This window comes from Neofelis nebulosa, chromosome 2, assembly GCF_028018385.1.
Source record: "Neofelis nebulosa isolate mNeoNeb1 chromosome 2, mNeoNeb1.pri, whole genome shotgun sequence".
Lineage (NCBI taxonomy): Eukaryota > Metazoa > Chordata > Mammalia > Carnivora > Felidae > Neofelis > Neofelis nebulosa.
The window spans coordinates 104,099,860-104,116,525 of record NC_080783.1 but is presented as its reverse complement, the minus strand read 5'-3'; the positions used below and the strand labels follow the sequence as shown (position 1 = coordinate 104,116,525).

At 57.4% G+C, this 16,666-nt stretch overlaps 1 protein-coding gene across 1 annotated transcript; it reads right to left on the bottom strand.

Moving 5' to 3' along the window:
* Positions 1-1,486: 1,486 nt before the first annotated feature.
* Positions 1,487-8,546, bottom strand: INHBB (inhibin subunit beta B). The gene is made up of 2 exons (XM_058715538.1): positions 6,762-8,546; positions 1,487-4,254 (listed from the first exon to the last, which is right to left on the bottom strand). Exons 1-2 carry the CDS (start codon positions 7,207-7,209, stop codon positions 3,479-3,481), a joined length of 1,224 nt encoding a protein of 407 aa, XP_058571521.1. The 5' UTR covers positions 7,210-8,546; the 3' UTR covers positions 1,487-3,478.
* Between the last annotated feature and the right edge of the window lie 8,120 nt (positions 8,547-16,666).

Below are 16,666 nucleotides of genomic sequence, written 5' to 3'. Positions count from 1 at the left end.
CCGTTGCCCCAGGGGGACCGGAGTGCACAGGCACATATGCCTGCAAAGGGCGGCAGAGTACCACTCAAGAGACCATCTCCCAGCCTGCTGGCCTCATGACCTCAGAGTCCCAGACCCTTCCTGGGACTAACGGTGGGATCCATGGACCACCCTGTAAAGCTCAGCCCCAGAGGTGGGTCCCAGGAGGTGCTCAATATCCAAACAGTGTGGGACCCTGGTGACTTACACTGCCCCTCCTAGAGGCTGCCGGCGAAAGTTCCTGGGTCAGGGGTGGGCAGGGGCTGGATCAAGGGCCTGGAGCAGCCAGCAGCAGGTGGATGCAGCCCACTGCAGAGCAGAGAAGCGGCTGGATCCTGACTTACACCCCAAATGCCCAGGCCAGGCCTTCTTTAATGAAATTTTCTTCTTCACCCCTATTAACTTGTATACCGTCTGAAGACTTTGCAGATCAATAAATCCACCCCTTAGGACAAAACGCCGGCGGAGCAGTAGCTCTCTCGGATAGGCAAAGGATGGGAAAAGAGGCCAGAGGCTGCCTCCTGCTACCAGATGGCTGTGTAAATTGAGATATGTCCCTCCTGCTGCCCAGGGCCTCCCTCAGTTTCCCCACTGCTACCTTCACGGGGTTAAATCAATCTGTAAGGTCCCACCTGCTCAACTGTCCTGAGATTTTCTGGGAAGACCACATGTGACCCAAAGACCAAGGCGCAGCCCCCATGGCTCTGCAGGGCCTCGGATGAAGGCGAGGCTTTAGGGCTGCCGTCCTCCCAGAGAACAGGTGGCCCGGCCATGGCACCTGGGCTCAAGCGCCCAGGGTGCCTGTGCCAGCTGTGTTGACCTCGGGCAAGCTCTGAACCTTTCCGCACCTCAGACTCCCCACTCTGGAAAATGGTGAAATCGCTTCCCCAAAAAGCACGACATACAACAGCACTTTGTGGGTGTCTCAAGTCAGACCTGCCATTGCAGTTGGACATCTGTCAGTACTAAAACCACCACCACCACCTACTCCAGTTCAAATCCCCACAGGCAAGGACAGTTAGCATACTCACAGCCTCCTTTCTGTTCACCCTTCTGTTCCCAAGGCCCTAGCCTCTTCTGGGTTACAGTCACCTAGATCAGTAAATACATGGCACGGAGGTCAGCTGCACTTCAACCTTCCAGGTTTTACATTTCCTTCCAGGGACGGGGGCTCAAACCGGCACTTTCAAGCGGTAATAGATGCGCCTTTAGTAAAACATAATTAGTCTCGGGAGAAGGAGGGTAAACAAACGTGTAATTCCTGGATTTGCTAATTGTCCTTCATGTTGATCTTCTGCCATTTTTCCTAGCCTCTCCGACTGACATCCGTGCTCGTGGCAAGGACTCAGCGCCGGGAGCGGGCCGTGGAGGCAACCAGCGTCAAAGCTGGACGCCTGGCCGCCGCCCTCCTCCCCGCCACCGCCTCCAGCCCGGACCCCACCGCCCCACACACCACACCAGGCAGGAAGCCTGTGGCACTTGATCTTTTATTTTCTTAAACTGTACACAGATGTAAAATACTTTAACAGCAAGTCTATGGGAAAATTGTTTGGTTTTAAATTATTATGAAACAGAACCTAAGGGGAGCTTTATTAAATAAACATAAAGGTGGGGAATTAAGGACGCACACCTGCATTCTACCATAGTCATTTTTACTGTACCTTCTGGGTGTGTGAAGATAGAAAAGACACATCAAACTGAATAAACAAAATCCATTTATACCCTGAAACGTTGGCAGGCCACTCACGGGATTGTTCAGAACGTCTACCTCACAGAAGATGGCCTCACCATCTAATAAAAATTAAAACTGATCTGTTGGCCTCTTTGGTTCCAAAATTATGTATAATACATTTAACTGTATTTTTTTTTTTGCTGCTATAAAAATAACTTCTTTTTTCAAATGGCAGTTTCTGACTAATCATGCAACTAAATCAGTGCAAACATTAAAAGCAATCATTCGCTTAAAAAAGAAGCAAAGGATTTCATTTCAAGTATAAAAAATATAAAAAGAGTCGTACGAGTCCAGTTTCGTCTAGTGTGGGTCAACCCTTTAAATTGCATAGTTCACGTGGCACTTGGACATCTGGGGGTGAGCGAGTTCAGTGATATGCCAAGGGCCACTTCTGGACACACGCAGTTGGGCAAATGCTATATCATGTGCGTTCAGGCAAGTCGGCAAGTGCTAGGAGGGGCAGGCGGGCAGGCGAGCAGGCTGGGGCCACGTCCATGGCCGGCCCTGGTGGCCGGGACCCACACGGGCAACTTCCGTAAAGCAGCTGAAAGCCTTCCCCATCTCTCCAAGACCGGCTAAACTGCTCCCCTCCCACAACCCCGCTGGGGGAGGAGGCACCCCCACCCCCCAACACCAGCATTTCCAGAATGCCTCCACTGCACCATTTCCTCCTCGGGGCTCATTCCCCTGCCTCGGGGGTCATTTCCACCCCTCCCCAATAAGTCCTAGAGGAACATCCCCAGTGAAGGGCACAGATTGCAACTTTTAGTTTTCTTCCCGTGTAAAACAATTCAAATTTTAACTTAAAAGGTCATACCTGGTTAAAAAAAAAAAAAAATCCCTTTTCAATTATACAACTGGAATGAATGACCTGTCAACTGCTAGTGATCAGTTAAAGCATCAAATTAAGACCCTCCTCCTCTCCCTCCCTCCCTACCCCAAAACAAACACACACAGAAGTCACGCCAGGGACCCAAGCAACAGTCAAACGGTCATTGCCACTGCTCCACGGTCTCTGGCAGGTTGTGTCCTTTCTGGGCCTCTTTCTCTCCACAAGGGTGGGAAAAGACAGGCCCCCCTGGTCCTGCAGCATGAAGGATCCCAGGCAGGGAAGGAAGCCAACACGTCTGAGCCAGGAGATGCTGAGGCATGGCAGGCTTTGCACACAAGCAAAGGGGGCCACGCAGCCCTCCCGCCTGTCCGCACGCTCCCCACCCCCGCATCTGCTTTTCCTGTCTGTGGCTCCCGTGCGCTCTCTCTCGTTCTCTCTCTCTCTCTCTCTCTCTCTCTGCGTCTCTGTCTTTGTGCTTTTATGTGTGCTCGGAAGGCGCGATTCAGAGTGGCCGGGCCAGCTGGTGGGAACGGTGGCTGTTCACCCCATTCTCTTCGACTGACAGGCATTTGTAGCTAAGCTGCCATTTGTCACCGCATCCATTTGCTGGTATCCTGGAGGCTGCTGTGTGGGTGGCAGGATGCGTCTGGCTGTGCGTGTCTACGTGTGCATCTGAAAGTATTTCATGTCAGTTGAGGGTTCTTGCTCTGGCTTTGACTGATTGCTCGATGAAGTAGTAGAAAAATATTTCAGGCCTCGCCCCGGCACCTCCCGGGCAGCCCAACGGGAGGACCGGAAGGACGGCGCTCAGCCGGCTGGGCCCCCGGTGCCCACAGGGGCTGGCAGGAGACCCTCTGGGACTGCCCTCGCGCCCCGCCACCGCAGCCCCGCCGCGGTCAGGCGCAGCCACACTCCTCCACAATCATGTTGGGCACGTCCCGCTTGACGATGTTGTACTCGTCGTCAAAGTAGAGCATGGACATGGTGCTCAGCTTGGTGGGGATACAGCAGGAGTTCACCGTGCCGGGGTTCAGGCCCCGCATGCGGTACTGGTTCACCACGGCCGTGTGGAAGGAGGAGGCGGAGCCGGGGACCCCTGCCAGGTAGGCCGGGCAGCTGCCCTCACAGTAGTTCCCGTAGTAGCCGGTGGGCGCGATGATCCAGTCGTTCCAGCCGATGAGGCGGAAGTCGATGAAGAACTGTTGCCTGCAACAGAGGTTGGTCCGGCCATCGCACTCCAGGCCCCGCTTGCGGATGCGGTGCCTGCTGTCACCCAGCCGTGCCTGCACCACCACAAAGGGCCGGTGCGACTCCTCACCGGGGTCCACGAACACCGGCACCACGGCCAGCTCCTGGCAGCCGTCACACTGCACGTCCAGGTTGAGCCGGCGCTCGCCCCGCTCGAACAACGACTGGATGGCCTCGGTGAGCGGGAAGGTGTGCCAGCCGCTGCGCTTGAGGTCCACCTTCTTCTCCACCACGTTCCACCGGTCGCCGTGACCCTGCTCCTGGAAGTACACCTTGACCCGCACCTTCCTCCGACTGCCCTTCTCCAGGACGTAGGGCAGGAGCTTCAGGTAAAGCCACAGGCTGGCCTGCACCACAAACAGGTTCTGGTTGCCTTCGTTGGAGATGAAGAAGTACAGGCGGACCCGGGAGGAGGCAAGGCCATCTGCGGAGAAGTGGGAGAGCAGGCCAAGTTAATTCAAGGAGAACACGAGGCAACTCGGAAAGACACTCTGCTGCCTGATGCTGGAATGTGAACTTGCCACGCAGCTGGAAAACGTTATTGACCAGAAATACAGTTTCTGGGGCCAGGGCCTCTCACTGGAACCTGGGAGAGGCAGAGAAAAATCATTTTCCACTGAGAAACCCGGACCGACTTGGAGCTGGAGGGTCCGGGCCTATAAAATCCTGCCTCACCTCTCCCAGGCCAGGGCTCCCTGGAGACAGGCTGTCAGGCCTCAAAGCTCAACAGAGGAACTTGTCAAGAGGCCAAGATCTTAACAAGTTGTTATGGGTATCTGTGAAATCTGGAAAACAAAACCAGGATCGCACCGAGGATTTTGGGGTGGGTTGTTTCAGTAGAGAATTTTTTTTTTTTTTTTTTTTGGTTAACTCCGGGCATTGCAAAATCAAGCTGAGCCACCTACTGCCTCTTCCTAGTGTTTACCTAAGCATGATCTGATCCAACCCCCAGTGGATCCTCCACTGCAAACAAGCAAGCTCTGCTCAGATTTCTGACACGGGAACGTGTGCTTTGCAGGCTGCAAAGCGCAGCCCTCGTTTCTGACTGGTTCCAAGGGACAGGACCTTCAGCCTTGAAACTTGAGGTCCACTCCTTTCGTGAGACACCGGCTCCCCGTTAATGGCGCGTTCAAAATCTCCGAGGAAAAGGGGAACTGGCTTGTTAAGTTTCCTCCATAATTCAGCTCAACAAGAAGAGAAACCATGCCAACCGACATACAACTACACACGCTCATCCTACATTTTTCAGTGACTCTTCTGACAATTTGTACTTTTTTCTTTTTCTTTTTCTTTCTTTCTCTCTCTCTCTCTCTCTCTCTCTCTTTTTTTTTTTTTTTTTTTTTTTTTTTTGCAAGAAGAACAAATAAGGCAACTGTGTGGCCATAGCTGGTTTTATCAAACCTCCTACCACCGCCCTGCAGCCCCCTCCTCAGGCTTCGCCTGGCTCCTCTAATAACACTGACATCTGACTTTGAAATGGGGGAAAGTGCAGCCTTAAAAGCTGGTCTTGGACGAGCTGCCTGTGACCTGAATCTGTTATTTATAAGTCAAAGAGCTGGCTCCGTGAAACGGACCAGAAATATACCAGCCCCCGCTGTCATTTTGTGCCACCGGGACCAAAAGGCCTCCTCGACCTTCCAGAATCACATTTCTACTCTGGGCCCCAAAGCACCTTTTAATCCAAGCTCTCTAATTGCATGTCGAGCTTTCCCTGACTCGGTCGGACAGCTAAAACGGCAATGCATTTCTTTCTAAGCACAAACCAGCCCGATTGTCTCTGCTTTTCTCCACACTCGGCCATGCAAAACTTTTCATCCCTTTTCATCCCCAGGCGGCACCAGCACCGTCTGCCTGCTGCCTGGAAGAGTGGGGGGCATTTTCAGCCTGGTGACACAACCACTCCCCCCTCCCACAAGCTCCCTGCCCACCCCAGCCCAGCCCGCACCAGGGCTTCCCCCTCTGCGACCTTCTCCGCAGTCCCCTCGGCACAAATGGGGCTGAGCTCCAGGCACAAAAGCCAGCCTGGCTCATTCAAGTCCTGAAAAGGACAGCGGAGTGGAAAGCACTTGCAGCATTTCCGCGCGGGCACATTTTCCTTCTTCTTTTAAAGTTCCGAAAGATTTTCTCTATTATTATATTTAGACAGTGGTAGAAATTTGCAATCCAGGGCCGGAAGAAAATTCCCAAAAGGACTCCTACCCTTTGTTAACTACGAACTCTGCAGCTCTAAAGTGAGGGGGCTGCTGCCGCTGCCAGGCAAGCCTAGAGGCACGGGGCTGCCCCCAAGCCGCGTCTTTCTCTGCGTAAATGATGGGACCTGTTGAGAAGCCTGCCTTCCGCCCGATTCCGGTGCCCACACAATCGGAAGAGAGGTTGCCTAGCTCTCCCCAGTGAGGCTTCAGCAATCCTGGCAAGCCCACGCTGCCCGGCGATGGAAGCGGCCCCGGGGCCTCTCACGCAGGCACAGGCGCGCGCGCACACACACACACACACACACACACACACACACACTTACTTCTCCGGCCCACGGATATCAACAAGCACACACATCTCCAACCACACTGCTAAGCCTACACTCCGATCGTGGGAAACAAAAACATTAAGCAATCACCAAGCAAGTGCCCGCGGAGCCAGGGCCGCACGCATCTGCCGGGAGGGGGATGCGCGCCCAGAGGCGCTGGGGCCCGGTTTCAGAGCAGTGGTGGAGGGCGAGGCGCTCAGCGGCGGGGACGGGGGAGCAGCGGTACGCTGCCTGAGGGAGGAGGACGGCAACCAGGACGGGGTGCACAGGGCCAGGGGCGAACGGCAGGGCCGGGAGTCCACGTTTCCCCCAAGGTGCACTGGCTGCGGCGGCCAGAACGGGCAAGGAGAAGGGAGTGGAAGAGGGTGGGGAATGAGGGCCGCAGCTGGCCGCCCGTGGGACCGACCCACCTGTCTCGGCGAAGCTGATGATCTCAGAGACGCGCTCCTGGCCGTCGGCGCCCGGGCTGGCGTGGCCGTCGAGGTGCGGGATCTCCACGCGGCCGTCTTCGCGCACCTTGCCCGCGTGCAGCTTGCGCAGGGCCGTGACCATGGCGGCCTTGGGCACGGCGTGCGTGATGTTGGGTCGGCCCCGCATCTGCAGGCGGCTCAAGATGTGTCGCTTCACCGCCTCCAGGAAGTCGCCGTCCACCCGGCCCAGCTCCTCTGGCCGCCGGAAGCCGCCGCACGACGTGCAGGTGTCCTGCGAGCCGCCGGGGGCTCCGGGCGGCGGGGGCGGCGGCGGCGCGGCGGGCGAAGGCGGGGGCGTGGGCGAGCCCCAGGCCTCGGGCCCCAACCAGCCGGCCGCCAGCAGCAAGAGGCAGGCGGCCCCCAGCGCCCGACCGGGCAGCCCGTCCATGGTGCGCCGCTGGCGACGAGGGCGCCCGCCGCGAGGCGAGCCGAGCCGAGCGCAGGGCCGGGCTCCGGGCTCCCGGCGCGCCGCCCCGCCCCGCCCCCGCCCGCGCCCGCCCGGGCCTCCGCCCGCCCGCCGGGAGGGCCGCCGCCGGCTAGCAGGGGGAGGGGGCCGGCCGGGCCGCGGGGGTTCCCGCGAGACGGGGAAGGGGCGCCGAGGGCCGCGGGGGCCGGAGAGGCGCGCAGCCGAGGAGGGGGTCGGAGGGTCACTGCCGCGCGGGCGTCTCAGGGCGCCTCGGCATCTGCAGCCTTCCCCCCATCCTCTCCGCGTCGGGGCCCCGCAGCCCCCAGCTCCGGTGAAGCGAAAGCGGCGGTGGCGGCGCCTTGGCCGCCGCGAGGGGAAGGTGGCGAAAGGGCTGGTCGACGCAACTTGGCCGAGACGGAAGCGAAGGCGCCCGAGTCCCCGGAGCGGAGCCGGGCGCGGCTTGGCGCGGCGCTGCGGCGGGCGCTGCGGCGGGGCCCCGCGCTCGCACCTGAGCGCCGAGGAAGGGCCGCGGCTGCCGGCGACGGGCCGGTAGTCTTCGCCGCGGGCCGGCGGGTGGGCGGCGGAACGGGGCGAGCGCAGTGGCGGGAGCGCCGGGGAGCGCTGGCCGCGCGGCCCCGCTCAGAGGCGGCGCGGAGCCCCCGGCCGCGGGCCCTGCAGTCCTCCCGGCGCGTCACACGGCAAAGTTGTCTCTAGGCTCCCGGGGCGCCGCATCCACCGGCGGGCGGGCCGGCCGCTGCGCGCTCCGCCGGGGCCTCCGCTCCGCCCGCCTTCTCGCTGCCTCCCTCTCTCCGCCTGCCTGCGCGGGCCGGCCAGGCGCGGGGCGCCGTGCGAGGAAGGCGAGGCGGAGGCAGGGCCCTTCTCGCCCCTGTCTCTCCTGCCTGCGGCGGCGGCGGCGAGGTTGGTTCGAGCGCCTAAAAGTCTCGCAGCGTCCCCGGGTGCGGGTGCCCTAGCTCGCTCTCCCACTGGCACACGCCGCAGGGCCGGGAGAGAGCGGGCGGGTGGCGGCCGCGTCCCCGTGCCCGGCCGCGACACGGTGCAGAGCCTGCCGAGGAGTTCTTCTCTTTGCCCTCTCTTCTTTTACTCTCCTCGTTTTTTCTCCCAAGGGGGAAAAAAAAGCCGCACAATCTCCGTAAGTGCGCGCGCGTTGAGATAGACGTTGGCATAAAAAAAAAGGGGGGGTGGTGGTGAGCGAGTCTCGTCCTGGCCATGCGGGAGGAGGCTGTCCGTGCCTCCCCGCTCCGGCTTTCCCCCGGAGAGGGGGGGGCGGAATCTGTTCAGGTCGCTGCCGCCCGCTCCCCACGCCCACCCCCGCTTCCCCCCGCTTTTTTCCTTTCTGCCTTCGCGGGAAGGAGGGGCGAGCCGGCCCGCTCCCCTCCCCCCACCCCCGCAATGCCCGGCCACTTTTGCAGTCTCGAAACTTTCCCACCACGTGGGCGCCCCGGACCCTCGCCCAACTGGGCGGCGGGCGACACCGACGGGCTCCCGGCCCGGGATCCCGGTGCTTGCCCCCCTCCCCGCGGTCGCGCAGGCCCTGCCCTCGTTCTGCGACCGGGAGAAACAACTCTCGCCGCGGCGGCCGGCCGCCCCCGGCCCTCCCGGGGTGCACCTTCTCGAGCTTGGCGAGGCGGGGGCGGCGGTTGCGGCCCCGGGCTGGCTCCGCGGGTGGATGTCGCTCCCGGGCTGCAGTGCCCTAGCCGAGCGCCTCGGGCCGCCGGCGCACTGGGCGAGGCGTGGGCCCCGCGGGCTGGAGGAGTAAAGGAGGCGGCGGCCGCTGGAGGCCTGGCCAGCCGCTGCCTCTGCCGGCTCCAAGCCCCAGGGAAATCGTCGTCTGTGCGGGGGAACCAGCCTCGCGTCAGGGCGGCTCCGAGCCCCAGGACGAGGTCTCGAGCACCACTATCCCCCCGCCCCAAGTGGTTGGTCTGGGTCTCAGACAAACCCGGGTTCCAGTGGAGACTCAGCCATTGGCAGCTTAGTAGGAGTGACCTTGGGTAGTCTTCCCCCTCTCGGCTTCCCATCTCCTCATCTGTAATGGGAGAGGACAATGACACATGTCACACCCTGGGAGCCTCAAACAACGCAACTTGGTGAAGCTCCTCACAGAACCCTATAAACTGTGATTCTAAAGCATCGTTTTTTGGGCAGCCAGACAAGCCACCTTGTCAATGAACACCGAACACCCAACCCATCCAGAACGCCGAGTGCAGTCGTTCCTTCTGTCTCTCCTGACGCCCCCACCTGGATGTGGAGTAGCACAACAAGGCCGACAGGGCGCAGCGCCCGGGGCCAAGGAACTCCACCCTGCCCTCACCCCTCGCTCACCCAGACCCCCCACCCGCTGTGGCCGTGTCCTGCAACCGGCAGGACTGTGAGGCGGAATCAGGATGCGAAGTCATTCTGGCTTTCCTAGGATATTGGGGAACTACCCCCACGCTCCCCTTCTGCCTGCTTTGGGCCTGCCCCTGCCCGTGCCTCTGTGGAGCTCAGCCCGGGCTGCAGCCCCGCGGAGACCCAGAAGCTGGAGGCCGAGCGCCCCCTCCCTCCCAGTCTGAGGAACCGCCCTGAAGGTGCCTGGCGTCTCCAACAGGGGACCATTGAGGCTGATAGGGGTTTATCAAGAGGACGTTGGGGGGGGGGGGGGGGCCAGGAGGGTCCCCACAATGGCAGCCCTTCTGCCTCCTTAGGGCTTTCTCCAGAGCCCAGTTCCCTGCTGTTCCCAAATATGCAGCCCTCTATGGCCTCTGCTTGCACCACCTGCCCTATCCTGGACCCTCTGAGCCTGTGATCTCTGGGCAGGAAGGAGGGACTTCTGCTTCCTGCATTGTAGCCCTAAGCCAGGAGACACCCACCTCCATGGCTTTGCTTGGATCTTCCCCCAGGTACACGTGCTCTGGTCCTCTGGGTCTTTCCATCACCACAGACGCTAGCCATTTAGCAAACTCCTCCGTTCTTCAAGACCCAGCCTGATCCCTCCTCCTTGGTGAAGCCCACCATGGCCCTCTTGTGCCCTGAATAGTTATTTGCCATATTAGGTCCCCTGGCCCGCTGTCTGGCTGTTGTTATACTCTCGTCTGTCTCCTCTGTGGGGCCCCAGACTCCTGGAGGGCAAGGGTCTCATGGGCTCTGTCTAATGCCAGATAAGGGGTAGCTTATTCAACTAATGCTTGGTTGATCAAATGAATGAATGATGAGAAAAGTTACGAAGCCAGTGAAGAATTGAGCATGCGCGCGTGCACGCGCGCGCGCACACACACACACACACACACACACACACAGACACTCCCCAGCAAGAGCCCTCGCAGAAGCGGTCCTTGCCTGTTTGGCTACAACCGTTCTCTCTCTGAGCCCCACCCGGGCTGGACAAGGCTTGGAGGGAGGCTTTGGAAGATGCAGCATCCTGCCCATTGACCTGGCTCCAGGGAGAGTCAAAAGCCATCTCAACCTTGCTGGTAAGAGGAGGGAAGAGAAGGTTGAGAGGAGGGTCCACGTTTTGCTCCCCTGGTGGAGAGCTGTCAGCCCCACTGCCAGTCGGCTGGGAGGGAACTGGGTCAAGCGGTAGTCAGAAACCATCTGCTCGAGAAGCTGGGATTATCCCGCCCTCTGCTGATCCCCCAGCCCACAGGAGCCAAGGGTGTAAATTGAGTTCTTCCAGATCACCTTGTGCTTGGGGAGGGGGGAGCCCCCCATCTCCTACCGAGGGGCCAGGACCTGTTCCTGTTGCTTCAAAGCCTCTCTTAGCACGGGGCTCTGTTCTCCTTGGGCTGGTGTCCTCAGCCAGGGATGTGACTGCACCTGTCAGTGTTGAATACAGTAACGCACATCAGTGCTGTAGCCAGTGCCCTCCACGTAGGCTGCAAGACCAGGCCACCCCCCGCCTCCACAGAATGCTGGCTCCCTGCTGCCATCAAGGAACGAAGGCCCGATGAGGAAGGCAGGCAGGAAACATGGCGGCATCATGAATATGGCACGCAGAACACGAGAAGGCTTCCTCCAGGAGGCGCAGAGCCCACGCTCTCATGTAACTGAGAGGTAAGTGTCAATTTGGGGATAATGAAAACGTCCACAAGTGACAAAGCAAACCATGAATGACCCTTAGAACTCATTTGCCAGAAGAGAACCCAGATGCGGTTCCTGACCACATGGCCCCTGCAGCGTGGGGATGGAGAGAAGGCCTTCACGTCAGTGGCACTCGGGACTCGGGCTGAAGAAAAGGCCTTGGGCACCGTTGGGCTCCGGGACCTGGTATTCACTTTCCCACCCCTGGATGGAGAGCCAATCTTGCCAGACATTACTCTCCCACATCACACTTCTCCGAAACGGCTCGGGGTCCGAATGGAAGGAGCAGCGTGCGAGACCCAGACGAGATGTCCCGTCTACCAGGCAGCTCAAGACACAGAACAGGAGCCAGGCTGGAACCGGGTGCGAAATAGGACACAGCCACGGGGCCGGGGCCCCCGAGGGACAAGGAGCCAAGCTTACCTTTGTAAAAGCTCAGACACCAGCATGGAGTCCCCTCAGAATGCCCCCGATGCCACTTCATGCCTTGGAGGTCACAGAGGCAAGTCCCTGATGAGAGAGTGAGAGTGGGAAAGGTAACTTGATGAGACAGCCCTATATCTGTCACCAGGGCAGCAGAATGGTGCTTGCCTCTGGAGGACCCCACCAGCTTTCCACATCCTTAAGTTCTGCTGTGGCCAGGGAAGGGATGTTTGTCGTCTCTGAAACGCATGAGCTCCAGGGCTGGGACCCTTCATCTGTAGCTGCCCGGCTCCCAGCCCAGCCCGACTCTGGAAATGCTTATAAACTACAGTCGGTTCATCCTGTGTAACTGATCAAGTTGCTGATGCGCCAGAAGGTGGCCTGGCCGACGGTCCTGGGGTTCGCGTGCACACTCCCAAGTTCCAGGTGGCTTGCACGTGCAACAGGCCGCCCCATATGTTCTCCCTCCTGCTTCTCAGTAGGCAGAAGCATGCTGACCCACCTTCACGTGCCCCCATGCCAGTGTGGTGCAAAACCATCTTGCGGGACTCCCCCCCTCCCAAGTTGTTCCCTTCGAACCGACTCCCTCAGCAGCCCATCCCCTGAAATCTGTCATTTGTTAGCAACAGTCCTACCAAGCATTGTTCCCAGACCCATTCTCCGTAAGACCAAGGTGTCGGGAAGGAGCTAGCTGAAGGCCCCGGGGGACCCTCCTCCACTTCACCCAGCAAGGTGCTGGGGGCTGTTCTGGAATAGGATTTAGCATGTTTTGAACACTCAGGAAATATTTCAACAGCAGGCTTCATCGGGATGGCCGTCCAAGTTGGTACATTTTCTAGAAAAATAGAGGCGCTATTTTTTCTAGAAAAAAAATAGCAAAGCTTAAGCCCAACCTTATTACCCTGGTTATCCAGTTCCAGTCTATTGGGGAGGCCCGTACACAAACCAACTGGGAGCTAACTGGGATAATGCAGTGCAACGGGGGCAAGAAGGAACAGCCTACATCTGCCACAAGTCTCCGAGGAAGCAGGATTTGAACTGAGCTTTAAGACATGAGGAGGCATTTTCTAGGGAGACACAAGAGAGGTAAGGTCATCTGGGAGAGGAGCTTCTGTGATGAGAATATGGGGACAGGCAGGCCTTGTCAGCCCAGAAAGGGGTGATAAGCCAGGAGAGGATGTGACCCCTTGGAAGAGTGTTTTAGGAGGACACAGGTGGCATCGTACCAGAAGAGAGAGCCAGCCCACCGGGGAGGAGATGAGACGAGAGGTGGTATCAGTGAGGACCAAAAGGAAGAAAGGGGAAAGGTTGGACGCCTTCTGCCAAGAGACCAGAGCTGGGCTGAACAGAAATTGCTGGGGATGCTTCCTTATTCCCATTTCTGCACGAATGGGCCTGGATACAGCTCCTGTGTGCCCGCGTGTGGCGAGAACCTAATGAGCTGGTTATTCTGCAACTAACAAAGGAAAAATGGAGCATTTCAAAGGTTTCTTGGCTTTGGGTCCCCAAACCCAACCGCGTCCACTTTGGGAACACTTGAGTCCAAGCATCAAACTCTCCTTAAATAGCACCCCCCCCCCCACCGCCATCCTTAGCCGTTCTTGAACTTCAGAGCTGGATCCATACCTTGGAGAATGAGAAGTGATCTGCATAGCCAATGAGCCACCAGCAAAAAAGGCATGCACAACTGACCCAAGATAGCATATCTTGGGTTCTCATGTGTGACAGGATCAACACAGAAAAGAAACGAGGAAATTGCTCTTGTACGTGGCTATAAACAAGACCTCCTTTCTGCTTTTTAAACAAAACCAACCAACGGGTTAATTCATATATATATATATATATATATATATATATATATATATATATGAAAGCTGAAGACCTCTATTCCCAATAGTCAGTACACCCCCCAGTGCACCTGGACAGTCCATATTCACACAAATCAATACCTGTGAGGCTCCCACAGTGAAGTAGCTGGGAAAGAGAGCCGCCATGATGTTCTGCTTCTCGCCAGATCCACCCCCCGCCCCTCTGTAATATAAGACTCTGAATTCTCACAGTGACATGTGCCATGGAAGGGAATTCTGCAGGGAGAGCCACCGTGGCTATAGAAGAAACGAAAACAGGGCCATTACCAGCTTCATCCCCCGCACAGCCCAGGCCTATTGCTGGCTCCTAAAGCTGTGTTAATTTCAAGTGCTCCAAACTTTGAGCCCTTTCCCCCCAGTCCAGCACTGAGCAGCCTTGGAGCCTGGGCAGTGGGCGGGCATGCTCGATTGTGCTGGTCTCCCCAGTCTTGCCTTCGGTGCTTCTCACCCTCCCCTTATCCTCCCCCAACCCTGGCCCCAGGCCCCTGGGAGTCAGGTGCTAATCCGAGAAAGGAGGGCTCTCTCACCCATCGCCCTGAGCTCAAGCACATTCAGCTCCTTCCCTGCCTTTCCTTCCCGTAGGTTAGATTATGGATTGAAATGCTGGAGGAAAAACAAAAAGAATGAAAAGGGAGTGATCAGAGTTTTGTTGATGGGGAAACGTATTTACATCTAATGAGGACACCTCAATGCGAAAGGGGTAAAGTGTTTTAGTTCCGGCCTATTGAAGGGCAAGTACGTACTATGCAGTCATTCTCCAGGTTGGTAAAAGATGCCCAGAGTCGGTCCACATTGGTGGTGCCAGTAGAACCGTGAGCAGAGCTCAGGCTGACGGGCAGCAGTAGCCGGGGGGGCGGGGGGGGGGGCGCCCCCCTGCCAGCGGAGTCTGTCTGCCTAGTTTTTTCATGCAAGCTGGCCTTAAGCCAGGGATTTGAGGGGATTTGCCCTTCTCCACATTTCCAAAAAAGGCAAAAGGAAAAGAAAGATACAAAGATAATATAGATGATAGATAGAGTTAGATATAGCCAGATGATTGATAGATGATAGATAGATAGATAGATGATAAAGGAACAAGCATCTTTAGGATGAAGAAATACAAATGTTAAGTTTTCATTTGACCTTCATCTCTCTGAGAGCACCTAACACTTCTCATACCCCCACAACTTCCTACTGATTCAGAAATAACAGCACAGAGCAAGGAACTTAATTAAAAATAAAAAGAAGAAGCTGCCAGTGCCTTGGCTTTCATCAGGGACACAGATACTAAAATACTCATCAACTGACATTCACTATCACTCATCAAAAGAAGCTAAGAATATGCATTATTATAAAATCCCTTTATGACATCGTTTGTACCTGTAAATAACGTGGTCAAACCGTTATCTACCTGAGCTCAGCCAGCCAAGAATCTTTTGTTAGTTAAATATGGACACACTCTTGCACACTCACTTATCTTGCGCATAGGGGCGATGACTGACCCTCTCCAGCCACAAGGGTGTATTCTGGGTTCGGGGCCCCTCAGCATCATCTCCAACCCTTCCTGATGCCTCCATCTGTTGTTCAAAACGTGTTCTTTCGTTCTCTGTGCAATGCATTTGTTCAGAGGACCTAGTAGGAGCGGGGCACTGCACCAGGCAATGACAGGACTAGGCTCCAGGGACAGGGAGGGGCAGGCCCCTGGGCCACACAGAAGGCGGTATGTCAGGAGAGGCCCGGCACTGTGGGATTTGCAGAGGGAGGAGGGAAGAGGGGAACTTGGAGAATTCACTGGGGCTGGTGTTGAGGGTTGGAGTGACCCTGGAGGAGGCAGGGCAGAGCCGGTCAGGGTCAGACAACAGACTCCTCGCAAATTAAGGATGGCGGAACAGAGGGACCAGAGCAGGGTCATGGTGACTTCCTGAGGCCACACCAGCCACGCCAGCTGTGCGCTGCCTCCTGTGTCTTCTTCTTACACAGGAGAAGAAAACCCTGGGAGTTTAAGCCACCATCATCTGGGGGATTTTTTTTTCTTTGCAGCCAAACTTAAAGTGAACTGACCCAGGAGACTCACTGCTGAGATGGGGTGACCCCCAGGTAGGGAGCAGGAGGAGGAAGAAGAAAGGAAGCGGAAAAGGAGGGGTCTGGGAGACGGAAGAAAAGCCGGGACAGGGTGGTGTCACCTGGGGGGGTGGGGGGGCTATGGGGGCAGAGGTGACCAAATATGCCCAGTGTGGCAGAGTGACCCAAAGGAGGCCTGGAGAAGGCTCTGCTCTTGGCAGATGTGGCCAGGGGTGGGTGGTCTCTGAATGAGCAAACTGCTCAGGGGAAGGGAAGCATGTGCACACAAAAGGGTACCATCTTCCCACCCGGTCCAGGCCAGTGGGGCACAGAGCTTTGAGGCCAGAAGTAGGGGGGGGGGTCTCTACAGTGGGGCAGCCTTGCAAAGTGGGTGGCAGGGCTGGCTGACACCCAGAAGCAGAGGCGAGCAGACCCTAGGCAGAGATCTGTAGCGGGGAGTCCTCCAGGGGGGGAAAGGATTGCCTGGGGCATCTTAGACTGAGAGATGGAAATGGGGACCCAAACTGGAGCGCTGCCCATGGTATGGGTCTGTGTGTGTGTGTGTGTGTGTGTGTGTGTGTGGTATGTAGGCACCAGTCTCAGAATGCCTTTGCCAATAAAAGGAACGGCAAGCAAAACAATATTAAGGATGTTTTCTGCCCTATAAAATTTTACTGCTGACTTCAAGAGAGGCTTAGAGGGCAGAATTCATAGGAGTTTGTGGCTGGGTGAGGATGAGAAGGAGAAGGGAGAAGGGTAGTCATCTGGTGCTGGGGCCATGCGTCCCCTTGGGCGTGTCATACATTAGGACGGGTCCTCAGTGGACCCATCGGACTAGAGAGCTACTTGCCCGGGCACACTTGCTTCCCCCACATCACCACAACCACCGAAAGGAAAACATTCCCCCAATTCCCCTGGAATGACTTTCCCTGGAAGCATGGAGAATGCGTGGTCTGCAGGATGAGACTGGCCAGGAGGAGGGAGGCAGCCCGGTCCTCCAGCGCAAGTTCCAGAGGAGCAGCTGAGAAGCGGGGTGA